This window comes from Zeus faber, assembly GCF_960531495.2.
Source record: "Zeus faber genome assembly, chromosome: 10".
NCBI lineage: Eukaryota > Metazoa > Chordata > Actinopteri > Zeiformes > Zeidae > Zeus > Zeus faber.
In genome coordinates this window covers 21431773-21445465 of record NC_137199.1, presented here as the reverse complement: position 1 = coordinate 21445465, position 13693 = coordinate 21431773, and the positions used below count along the sequence as shown (strand labels likewise).

The following is a 13693-nucleotide window of genomic DNA, read 5'->3' as shown; positions in this document are numbered from 1 at the left end:
CCCCTCCGCTCTTTCTCGGCGTCAGACACCTCCGGAGACGGCAACGCTTTCAAATGCACATTTTCTTGGCCGTCTCTCGCCGTCAGCTTCTCTGCCCGTCTCTTTCTCTCTCATCTCCTCCTCAATCGCTCAGTCTTTACCCTCTGATCTTTTTATATATTGTATTTCGGGGGCCTTGTTGATGATTCACTCAGGGAATTCTAATTTGATTCCTGCCAATGCAGGTGGGTTGGCTGCGCGGTGGTCATAGTCTATTGTGGACAATGGGTCAATGCTTGAATCCGTTTTAAATGACAACGCTGGTGCTAAATTAAAAAGAACACACATGCTCGCACACACACACACACACACACACACACACACACACACACACACACACACACACACACACACACACACACACACACACACACACACATAATCACATCCATCACAGCTCCCGTCATGAGCGAGTCGCTCCCCAAAAGCACAGCGGAGCTTAAAGATTGTCACAGATTGTCGATAGAGCCGCAGATAATATTGCGCTGCCTCTGCTGTGGTGGTGGAGGGTTTCACTGTCATTACCGCTGCGAGCTTCCGTTCGACCGTTTCCGCGCTACTTGCTTCATGTTAATTCGCCCGATCACTCATTTTTTTCTTTTTTTTTTTTCGCTTACCTCCAGAACTCGTCCGCTGATGTATCGGCTGCAGGTCTCACATTTCACCCCGTACTGGGCGTGGTAGTCTGCCTCGCAATATGGCACCCCGTCCCTGCAAACACAGCGGATAATACGTTGGGGGGTGGAGGGTGCAAAGAGGGTATCGAATGGTCTTCTGGGCTGGAGACATTGGATTCGGAAGTATAGGTATAGTTTCACTCGGGCGTATGGTAGATCGCTGGTCTTTTGTTTCACGTCCAGCGTAGTAAAATGTCTGTGTGAGTGTGGGTGTGTGTGTGTGTGTGTGTGTGTGTGTGCCTTTGTGAACCGACTTGCTGATGTACTCTCCGGTGAGCACCATGTTGCAGGTCTGACATCTGAAGCAGCTGACGTGCCACTGCTTCTCCAAGGCCAGGAGGGACTGACCCTGCTTGATCTCATCTCCACAACCTGCACAGTCTGGGGAGAGGAAGAGAGAGTGGAAGACAAATGTGATTTAAACAGCCGCTTTGTCTCCGTGGATAGTTCAACCCCTCTCCTCCATTGACACAGTCCGGCAGAGCTAATCAATCCCACTGGCATAGAGGCGAAGGAGGCGACATTCTCGACTTAAGTGTCCCCTTAAACGTGATCAAAAGCAGAAAGGGGAATAAATGTCAGACAAATGGCAATAGGGGCTCAAATACCGATTAAAGCCATGCATTGCAAACACACTGCGTGCATAGACTTCCTGGGAACAGACGTCATTAAGCTGCACTAACGGGACTAGCGTGAGGCAGAGGAGGCGGATGATGCATGGCTGCAGCGTCGCGCATCGCAGACGAAAGGTCACTGCTCCATTTATTTCCATTTGGGCAATGTTTGTCTGCGCTTAACCTTATCTGGCCCTGGCCGCCGCCGCTGCCCCATTTTAAAGACGCCCAAACCGCCCACCGGTTCGCCTGGTTCGCCAGACGCAGTGCAAAGGAAAAAGGCAGTAGTTGTAACTTTCGGTTTGTCTTTGTCGTGAAAAACCCGGTCACTCAAATATGTGTCCAAGCGGGGATGCATGTGGGAACAAAATGCAGGGGACGCCACATTTCTGTTCCGTCATTTAAACAATCCACTCGGACGTTATGGAGATCATCTCAAACATCTCCGGTGCAAAGCCGTCCCATAAACAAGGCCAAGTGCATTTCATTCTCTCCACCCAAACTTGAGGGTTTTCCCTGGCACATTCCTGTTTGACTGATGTGCTGGCACCACGGGAGCCGGGACGGTTACTCAGGGCTTTACTGCCATGTGTCGGCTAACTGTCGGACCGATGATTCACCATCACTTACCATTGCTCTGGTATATGATCCGAAATTTTTAGCGCCGGCATAGGGAGGAATATCACCACCCTGCTATAAATTTTGAAAACACATGATAAAAGGGGCTGGAGGCGGCTGAGAATGTTGTCCAACAGAAAAGCATTTAGTGGGCGGAAATACAGCATTTCAGATTCAATTGGGTAAAAGAATTAAGCCTAAATGTCCGATTTGAGGCAGGGCTGCTGGCAATGGCACCGTCACACCCACAAAGTACAACGAAAAGTATTCACTCCTGTTCCCATCCTGCTCCCATCCTTTCACTACATTCTTCCGAATGGCATGAGCGTTTGGAAGTGGGCGCCGTTTGTGCCAGTCGAAAAAAAACACACTCGCGAGAACAATGACCGACAAACGACTGAATGGCCCCTGTATTCATGAATATCCAGCATGACAACAGAACAGACAGCGAGGCAGTTCTGCATGTGTTCGATGCAACACTGGAGACAAAGAGCTAACAAAGAGCTCAAACAGGTAGGAAACGTGTGGGCGCCATGAGAGAAGCCCTGAGCCAAGGGCAAAGTTTGTTGTTGACTTTTCATTTAGCCGAGTTTGGGAGCTGGTTGGCTGTGACTGAGCTTCCTTCTCCGCAGCGCCAGACAAAGGCTGTTTCTGCATATGCCTCGCTGCGTTTCCTGCCACTCGTGTGCTCTTTATATTTTCCTACATACTCACGGATGTAGAAAGGCCATCTATACACGACAGATGGCCTTTTAACATCTATCAATTGGTCTATCAGATAGTTTTCACTGGTCTATCACCCTTTCTTTTTTTTTCTTTTTTAAGTAATAAAACAATAAAGTCATGCCTGGGTGAGGCAATTTCTCTGCTCTGGTTTGAACAAAATCAACGACAACCAATATTTCTCAATGCCTCTTCCTCCCAGGCCCTAGGACGATGTTTCCACGCCGTTCATTGGGAAACCCTGCCTTCTGCGGTCAGGCTTTTCATTTTGAAGTTGTCAAGGAAGCACAGAGTAAATTTTCGCATTGAAATGATAATAAAGGGAGAACCGGAGTCCGACAATCAGGTCCAACGGTGGGCAAAACCACGAGTCTCGGGATTTCACAAAATCACAAGTAGGACCAGAGGAATTGCTGGAGGTGCCTCGAGGCCCCGGAGTGGGCAGAATACTACAAAAAAAGAATTTAAAAAAAGAAGGAACCACCACATACGTGGAAAGAAAGTGGCCCCAGCCTATGAACCCTGTGATATTTGGACCCGTTGTAGACAACAGTTTGCTAAACTCTGCAGTGGGGACTCACGGCTTGTCCCGTGGATCTTGATGGGCTCGCTGGGTTTGACGAGCGTGTGGGAGCACTGTTGGCACACACAGTCCTTGCCGCTGAACGTCACTCTGTCTCCGATGGGGAAGGGTTTCCTGGGGGGGAAAATGAACAAAATCAGAAGAAGTAAACAAAGGAGGCACACACGCAAGCACACTGGTCCACGGCACTCCATTAATAAGGCTGTGGTAATTCTGTTTGCTCGCAATAATTGAAAGAGTAAACATTTGAATAACAGAGGCGGCGGTTGCGGGAAACGCGATTGGGCGACGGACCGTGTTCCTGCTGACACAAGCTTAACAGGTGCTGACATCGTCTGTGGACTCGGGCGCACGCCGTCGAGCGCTCCGACGGCGGGTAATAGATTGTTGACTATTTTGTAAATAGCCGGACGCCCTGTGATTAAAGGAGACAATAATGTGGCAGGTGCCCAGAGAATTGGATCTCTCAGACGTATTAGGGGGAGGCTGCGTGGGACGCATGCTGATCTGAGGCTGTTCCGTTTCCATCCACCCAAATATGTTCCTCTGTTGTTGCAATCTATTTTTTCCTTGTCTTCTATGCACCTCAATATCAATGTACATTTGGAGCTGAAATGAGTGAAAAAACAATTTTTTTTTTCGGAAGTTGACGGACGCTGGCTTGATTTGATTAAATTGTGAGACTAATCTTCCGAAAGTTGAAATAGTCTTGAAAACAGAAAATGAAGGTGAATAACTGATTTATTTACCTGTCTGAAGATGGCCTTGTTTTTGTAATAAAAGCGTAACAAATGTCAAGCTGATTTTATAAAAAATTTACCTCTCGTGTGATCTCCATTATAAATACTCAGATATTTTGTTTTGCTTTGTATCGATGTTTTGGCCAACTTTTCAATAAAGCAATTATCTGGGATGTGTTGTCATGATTCCTCCAAAATTACCACTCCGCTCTATTTTGCAAAAAAAAACGAAAAAAAACCTGTTTGATTCAAATTATGTCCAACTGGTCTAACATTTGAGATTGAAGACTTGGGAAATTTGGAATTGGTGTCTGTGGTGTGGGGATGGTGTGGTTTGAGCAGCCACAACTGACCTGGGTCTAGATAATTGGGGATCCAGGATCAGAGTGGCTGCATACCTGTTGCTCGCGGGTTGGTCTAACGAGCAACAGTTTAAAACCCCCATCCCCACACTCACTCAGGAGAGAGGAGCCCTGTCATGACCTGTGTCCATCTGCTCCTGGGCTTATGCCACCTAGCCACAGCCACAGACGACACACCGAGGTCCCTGAAAACAACACTTGGGTGGTGTGTGGTAGGCGAAACTCCCACAGTGTTGATATAAATCTGTGTTTTAATGAATCTCTGAAAACTGTAATAGGTACTTAACACGACAAAACTGGACCCCGTGTATTCCTAATTATTATTATGATGATGATGATGATTATTATGATTATGATTATGATGATGATGATGATGATGATGATGATGATGATTATTATTAATATTATTATTATTATTATTATTATTATTATTATTATTATTATATGAAATAACACATACATATAATTATATGAATTGGTATGTTATTGTATTGATTGTTCGGGAATTGTGTCGAACCGAAACATACATTTTGTGAACCAACGAACCAAGACAATGGTTCGTTGGTTCGATGGATACTGTACACCAGCGATTCCCAACCGATGTTGTCCCACGGACTGTTTTCATTTTTTCTTGACAATATCATGGCGGACCGGGGGTAAGGAACAGTATTCCCCTTGTGTTGGCATTTATAAATCTGCTTCGCCGGTTTATTTTATAATAAAGAAATATATAAAGGTAAGGGTCTTCACCCTGGCTGCTGCCACGCATGCAGGCCGGGACGTATGGGTGTGTGTGTGGGGAACAGCTAATGCTGCGTTCCGTTGGAGTCGGAACTCGGAATAATTCAACCTCGTACTTTGGGAAAGTGTCACTTGTGTAAACTTGGGGTTTGTAATCCACCTAAACCAGAGCGCGGGCAGCAGCTGTTACCAACGATGGAACAGAACTGGTGGAACGGATAATGGGTGAAACCATGTTGTGAAGTGCAAACACGGACGCCAACAATTTAAAGAAATCCCCTTGGGAACCCCTGCTGTGCACAAAACCACATTCACACAAACACACGTACACACACAGACACAGCCACACATCCCAGCTGACAGCGGACGCTTCTTAGGAAATGAAATCAACCCTAATGCGACAGCATGTTTTGTCTTTCTTTATGCGTTTTTTTCCAAAGCGATGGATTGACTTTCCTTTATGACGGGGGAGGATGAGAGAATGAATGGGGAGCTCAAAGGCTTAGGGAGGGATGTTTAAAAGACATAGCGGGCAATAATCCTGTTAGTCGCAGCGTCGCAGCCAGGAGCCGGAGCCGAGCCCCAGAGGGAGGCTTCGGCCTCCAGCAGTAGAAACGCAGCTAGCACGGAGGCCTGGTGCCCGCCGGGCGTGCACGGGAAAACAGTAAGGGACGTTTGATGGATGGAAAGAAGTTAGAATGTGTTCAGCAACATGTCTATGTGGGTCGAAAATTCAAACACACTTTTACATAGATAGAAGCGAAAATGTACACCTGTGTACTTTTCTGTTAATTAAATGTAACTTCAACGAACTTTATGACATCTATACATAAAACACACAAAATACAGGACAAAACGAATAGTTCAGAGGTCAAGTATCGTTTTCACCGCCAACGTTATTTAAACTATGTCGCCCGACGAGGAGCGACCCTGTCCAAGCAGATAAACGGAAATCATCAAATTTTCAATTCAACCCCCTCGGTTCCTCGCGGTGCGACGCCATCTGCCCTCAAATTCTGCCGCTCTTCTTCTGCTGAATTTTCGAACACGTGCACTTACTAACCATCACAATCTAGTCCGAGATACTGTTCATAGGAGCAGTCATGTGTGTTATGCAGTGTATGTGTGTGTGTGTGTGTGTGTGTGTGTGTGTACTTGCTTGACCTTGCGTTTACCTGGGCACTGGTCTCACTCCCTCCAGACACGCATTGCCATGTCAGCCTTTCTCGATTCTAGAAAAAATCCCTCTGTTTACATATTTAATGCGTCTCCAGTTGTATTTTTTCATTTTTTTTTCTTCTTCGCTGGCCTCAGAAGTGAAGCTATTTTTGGGCTTCTGGCACACACACACACACACACACACACACACACACACACACACACACACACACACATGGTTTTTGATCAGCGCTGCTTTTAAAAGACGCCAGCCCGCAAAGTGTAACTTGGGAGAGGCTGAAAACGAGCGTGTCAGCTGAACGCCGGTGACGGCCGGGATGAAAGGGAAGAGGAGGAGGAGGAGGAGGAGGAGAAGGAGGAGACGGAGGGTGATGAAGATGATGATCCAAAACGCATGGAAATCGAGGCGGAAGGGGAGAGAGGAGGAGGCGAGGAGAGGAGGAGAGGCGGACGGGAAACGAAAGGGAGAAGAAAGAGGAAGTTATGCGACCGGTGTGACGGAGATTCGGCCTTCAGCTTCGCTCACACACACACACACACACACACACACACACACACACACACACACACACACACACACACACACACACACACACACACACACACACACATTTTGACGGGCTTAGACTCTCACACACACAAACAGACACTCCTGTCAGGGCTCTGGCCTGCTCAGCTGGAGTCGGCACACGTTTGTTCCCAACAGCTGCTTAGTACATCGCCCTGTTTGTCAACTCACGTCAGGACGGATCACAACAATGAACACGGGGAGGAAAGAAATGAGAAATACAGAAAACAGGAAAGAAAATAAAAAAGAGACATTGAAGAAAGATTGACACGGCCAATAATTCCACTGACCCAGACCAAAGAAAAATAATAAATAAAAACAAAAATCTCATTCCTGTCATCGTTTTACACTCAACGATATGAGGAATATACTGTTAAATGATATTTATTTTCTTACATATTTAGTTATTTATTTACCGGAGCAGATCCCCCCGCCACACGCCCTCAGGGCAGCGACACGGGCGACGGGGTTGGAAAGACACCGCTTTTATTGTCAAGAGCGGGCAAGGTGAAACAAGCCCGGAGCAGATGGAGAACACATTTTGACAAAGGCGCCTCTCCCGTGAGTGGGGGGGGGGGGGTTATGGGGGTGTCTGGCGAACAGCCACCGGGAGCCTGGGCCCAATCACCTCAACCCGAGACAGGTGTGGCTGCTTAAAGCACACCACCCCCACACCACCCTTACTTATTTATTGCTTTGTTAAAAATGTACTTTGGTGAACAGGTTCATCCTCTAATCAATAGATAGGTGGGTGGGTTGATGGATGGACGGATGGACAGACGGATGGTTGGATGGATGGACGGATGGACAGACGGATGGATGGATGGACGGATGGTTGGATGGATGGACGGATGGATGGATGGACGGATGGACGGATGGATGGATGGATGGGGTTTGGATGGATAGATATAGATTTTTTTTTTAAAAACCGTTTTCTTCAAACTGTTTCTGTTCTCTCTTCCTCTCTCTCTCTCTCTCTCTCTCTCTCTCCTCTCTCTCTCTCTCTCACTCTGACCTTCTCTCTCTCACTAATCTCTAATGGAACACTTCCTTTAATGACCACCACCACCCCCCCCGCCCCGCCATCGCCTTCTGTCCTTCATTATCATATACAGTAGATATCAAGGAGGCACTTCTGTCTCTTCAGCACGGACACACACACATTTACAGCCATGAACAGACACAAACGCGCGCACACACACACACACACACACACACGCACGCAAACAACATACACACACACACACACACACACACACACACACACGTACATGCACACGGGTCGGTCCTTAGAGTTTAGCTGTGGTTGTTCCAAGCAAAATGCTCGACTTTGCAATGGGTTTTCTTAAAACATGCCATGCAAATACAGCTCATTTCCCCCAGAAGGTCTCATAAAGCAAACAAATACAACACACGAAAAAAGTGCAAAGTGTTTCGTTTTTTGCGATAAAATTGCAGAAAGCCCCAAAAACCAAGTCAAAGAAAGCAAATTGCCAAAACTGCCGGTGAAGAGTCATCATGGAATCAGGTCCTATTGATAATACACACTCATATCATAGTAACAACTATAATATTAGAACTCAACTTTTTATCTTGACATAAAGAAGCTAAAAAGCATAAATAACAACCAAAACAGTTGTGGAAAAGAAAGAAAAACCCTGTGCTTTTAACACTCTGAATGTGTGTGTGCGTGCGTGCGTGCATACGTCTACCTGCAGAGGCTGCAGACGAAGCACTTGGGGTGGTAGGTGCGTCCCAGGGCGGAGACGACCTCGCCGGTGATGAAGCCGTCGCAGCGGTCGCAGCGAGTGCCGTACAGGCGCTGGTAGTCCGCCGTGCAGATGTAGTCGCCTTTCTTTTGGAAGAAGCCGGACCGCGCCAGGTCACAGTTGCAGACTGCGGCGATAGATAGAAAGAGAGACGCGGGCGTCACATACGGAAAACGTTATTCCGTGGCGAATGACAGGGAGCCGAAAACGGAGCGCCACAATGCGGCCCGGCGGGTGTGACGGTATCGCTTGGAGGCTCTATAATGGATCAGTGTTTAATGGTCTCGAGCCTCAGTCTTCGTGGTGGATTGTCGGCAGGAAACACCATGAACGGCATCGACAAAGGTCAGGTTCTTTGGACACACACACACACACACACACACACACACACACACACACACACACACACACACACACACACACACACACACACAGATGGGAAGACACTCCTATGTACAGTATGTGCTGGATGTGCACATAATACCAACAATCTCGGATCTGAGAGGGCAGAGGGGATGGGGGTCGGGGAGTGCAGTCCGGCGCTTTGACTTATAGTAGTCCATTGATTCCCTGGCTCTGCCGTTGATTCCCACTCCCGATTCTCTCAGACAGACGCGTGCGAACGCTGCCCGATCCCCTTATGAGTGTCATGCCGCCGCCGCCAGCAGGGGGCTCTTTGCGACGTTTCTCAATCAATCGGCGCCGCACTCTCATGCCGTGTGCATAACTCCCAGTGTGGCGCTGAATCGACTCATGGACCGTATACACGTCGGTGGCAGTGAACGTAATTCAAGGCACGCCGTTGATAAATCCACAGTATGCTAATCCGGAAGGATTATATAAAGTCGTCAGATTCAATCCACAGACACAGAATCACAATCAGTTTATTTCGTCAGGTGCATTTTACATGAACTAGAAATGTGTTCTGGTAAGGTTTGGTGCGTTTCAAGAAAGACAGATTGGTGAAATTAAAAGGCAGTCTGAAAAAGAATCTTTAATTGTCATGCAACACACCCACATGCTTTGGATGGTGGCCAGTGAAATGAGGTCTCTGCGTTTAACCCATCCTTGGCTTGTCCTTCCTCTTGGCTGCCCACCGCTCCTGGGGGCAGCCAGGAGCGGTGGGCAGCATTCGGGGACCTGGTACCAAGTGTCCATCGCTGGTCAGACGATGATGTGTGCATGTTTTTGGTGGGGGTCCTTACTGACGGTAGGTGGAGGAAACCCCATGTGAGCACGGGGAGAACATGCAAACTCCACACAGAAAGGCTCCTATTTGGGAGATAACCCACCGGAGCACGGTGCCAACAGCGCTGCAGGCGGGAATCGAACCCAGGACCTTCTTGCTGTGAGGCAGCAGTGCAATGCACTGTACCACCATAATAAAAGTCGTCAAATATATACAAATAGTCCAAAAAATACAAAACAGAAATAGTCATCTATATAAAAAAATTTCCAAATACGATACTATGCACAGTTGTGGGTTTTGTTATGGGTTTTCAGTGACTTGTCAGTTAGAATGACGGTTCAAAAACACAAAAAAGGGAAAATCTTTTAAGAAAAATGCTTAACCACGTTTACCAACCATATTTACTATACTAGATTAGGCCACAGTTGACAACTGATTGACACACACACACACACACACACACACACACACACACACACACACACACACACACACACACAGACACACACACACACACACCACGATGAGTAAGAGATTTCAACTTGAGAAGTCAGGACATAGTCGGGACATAACTTCGCTCGCAGTGACGCATAGCTCCTAAAAACCCAACAAGTTTTAGTGGTAATAAAAGGCCCGTAGCAGCCACACTGAGAGCTGCTGCCACAGGCTAAATCTGGCTTCCTATATTTTGGAGATTTTAGTGCGCTCTGGCAGCCACCGGTTTCACATAAATACACACGTGCACACACGCACGCACGCACGCAGGCATGCAGGCACACACGCAGGCACACACACACACACACGCACACACACACACACACACACACACACACACACACACACACACACACACACACACACACACACACACACACACACACACACACACACACACACACACACACACACAGCCTTCAAAGGGGCTCATTTAATCAGGAGCTGTTTATGAGTGGAGCATATTGACTTAATAGAGTAATAAAAGATCAATGGTCCCCTCACTTAAAAACAAAACAATCTCAGCTCCCGGAGGAGCAGGGAAACAAATAAATCCATCGCCAATGAGACGGTGGCTGTGCGCGGAGAGAGATAGGATGATGGAATGTGAGCGAGCGCCGGCTGATATAATGATGGATCTCCATCATGGGGACAGGTCGCTGGCACAGAGACAGGGGCGGCTGGAAAACAGGGGGAAGAGGAAGAAACATCGAGAGAGACGGAGCCTCTTGGACTCTGGTTTGCTTCTGTTTTTTTTTTTTTTTAATGTATGCATGAGCGTGTTTATGTGGAGTTTGAGCATAACGTGTTTTGCGCGCGCGTCCATTTTTTCCATTTTTTTATTTGCGCGCGCTCGCCCGCGCACGCGTCCTCACCACATTTCTGCAACCACGGAACAATGGCACTCCCTTCAAAGTCTCCCCGCTGCGTTTTGCACTCGACTTCGCAGAAAAACTCACCAGAAACCCCAAATCACAGGCTATCTGATGCTTTCACGGAAAATGGGGATGTAGGGAAAAATAAATATTTCCACATCTTGCAAGGGCATTATCCAAGTAGAAAAAAAAAAAAAAAAGCACAAAAATACCAAAAACGTGACTGCGGCGCGTTTTCTCCCTTTTCATTCGCGTCGCCCCCAAACTGATTTTTCAAATCACTGGAATTGGCTCAATCATCTTAATGCACCTCATTAGCATACGGACGCCCCGTCCAAAATGCACGGCAGCCGGGCCGGGCGGCTCCGGCGAGGCGGGATTGGATCGGCCGGACGTTCCACCTGCTCCGGCTTGTCGCAACGTTTTCTCTCCGACCGGACGATTGGCTGGATGCTTTTTGAGGGACACCCCCCCTTCTCCTCCAGTTGCCATAGGAGATTCAAACCTTCCCCAGTTGCCCTAGAGACAAGCTCGGTCCCAGTCTAAACGGCGCGCCTGCTGCTGTTTAAAAACGTGGTGGTTTGATTCTCACTTCCTCTGTAGGGTGGGTGACCTAAACATGCACCCGGAGAAAACGAGGCATTCTCAAATCCGATTCCACAAACGATAAACGGAGGAGCAAGTTAAAACGAGTCGGACTCCATGATGCGAGTTCAACAAGTGAACTCGCCGATGTGTCGACACATGTCCATGTATCCATGCAGGGAAAAAGGAATATTGATATAACAACAATTCTGTTTCAGTTGTCGATAACCCACTACACACACCACACACACATAATTTATTTCTATAACATAATTTGTTATAGAAAAATAAACAAATACGATGATTCTATGTCCAGCTCTTACTTCTTTAGTTTAAACTGCATAAAAAAGAGAAAAAAATGCAAAAAATTAAAAATAAAACATTGAATGAGTAGGAAAAAAAAGAAAAACACATTACGTTGCTAATCACATCAAAAGTTATTTTTGACGTTTTCCGCCACAAATTCTCTCTCTCTGGAGCAGTTTTGAAACCCGTGCACGCCTCCCGCTTTCGGGCGCACGGCGGGGCGGGGTCGGACGCGCAACGGTTTTTAAGCGCAAAGCGCGCGGATCGCAGCGTGAAACCCGAGATAACGCCCAAACGTCCACACGCTTTCAGTCCGCGGCTTCGCGTGGGAAAGTGTAGACTGTGAGTGTTGGAAACTTCTTTTGGGGGTTCAAAACGACACTTCTCCTTTCCTGCTGGTTTTGCTTCCGCCAAATGAGTCTTTGAGGAGTTGCCGGCCCTTCCGCTCGCGCTGCTCTTTTTTCGGGGAGTGGCTCAGCATCTGCAGATCTGGAGTCCAGTGATTGGCGCTTAGCACCGGGGCCGGCGTCTGCAGCTGTGGTCATTAGAACGCCGCTGATTAGGCGTCCGCAGGGGGTCGGCGTGATTGGGTATTTATCTCAGGCCAACAGATGCAATTAAAATTCCCTTTCTCAAAGGCGTGCCTGGGCCCGGTCCCTAAAATAGACCCCCGAAACCACCCCCCCCCGCCCCTACCCATCTTCCCCCCTAAACCCCCCTCCCATCTCTGCAGTCCTTTCTTCTGCCTCCAAGTCTTCCTCGCCCTCCACCGTCGCCGCGCTCTACGTCCGTTCCCACCCTCCTTTCACTCCGCTTCCACACTTCACCTCCGCTCCTCCATCCTCCCTTTCCTCCTTCCTCCTTTCAAAACCTCAATGTCCTCTCCAGTCCTCCCTCCCTCTCTCTCTCTCTCTCTCTCTCTCTCTCTCTCTCTCTCGCTCTCTCTTTCTCCCGGCAGTTCATTATACTGCGGTTAGCTCTTCATAATGTGCAATTAGGTAAATGGACATGCTCCGTACAGTACGGCGAAGTGGGATGTTGGAATTGTTTCACTGCTGCTAATTCCCAGGGCCTGGATAAGGAAGCTGTGGGCGGTCCGGACGCTACACACACACACACACAGACACACACACACACACACACACACACACACACACACCCACACACATGGGCCATGTATGACTATAGTATGTGACAGGTCGCAGCAGGAGAGGAACTCGCCCTCCCAACCCCCAATCCCTCCCCACATCTGTGCTGCCGGCCCGGTGCCCCCTACGCCTCACCAACCTCAACCCCCTCCACCACCACCTCCCCGCCCCCTCCACCAGCACCACCCCACCTCCCTAACCACCGGATCCGTGCCCCTCTGACTGGAGGACACAGAGAGCACTTCAAGTGTAAATAATGTGCTTTCTCAAGTTGTGCCAAAACACGTATGTGTGTGTGTGTGTGTGTGTGTGGGGGGGGGGGGGGGGGGGGGGTTGGCAAGAGAGGGAGAGAGAGAGAGAGAGAGAGAGAGAGAGAGAGAGAGAGAGAGAGAGGAGGGAGGGAGAAAGGGAGAGGAAAAAATGAAAGAGATGCAGCGAGAAAAATGGACAGGGAGCAAGGGAAGACAGACAGAGATGTGGTC

At 48.2% G+C, this 13693-nt stretch overlaps 1 protein-coding gene across 1 annotated transcript in view; it reads right to left on the bottom strand.

Annotated features, from left to right (window-relative positions):
* The window catches only part of ablim3 (actin binding LIM protein family, member 3), a gene marked incomplete at its 3' end in the record, with an annotated part of 49989 nt that overhangs the window by 17838 nt on the left and 18458 nt on the right, over window positions 1–13693 (bottom strand). Inside the window, exons 3-6 of the mRNA XM_080007724.1 lie at window positions 8557–8740; window positions 3253–3368; window positions 971–1097; window positions 657–750 (exon numbers count right to left, since the gene is read on the bottom strand). Coding sequence (XP_079863850.1) covers window positions 657–750; window positions 971–1097; window positions 3253–3368; window positions 8557–8740 — 521 coding nt within the window. The remainder of the gene's footprint in view (window positions 1–656; window positions 751–970; window positions 1098–3252; window positions 3369–8556; window positions 8741–13693) is intronic.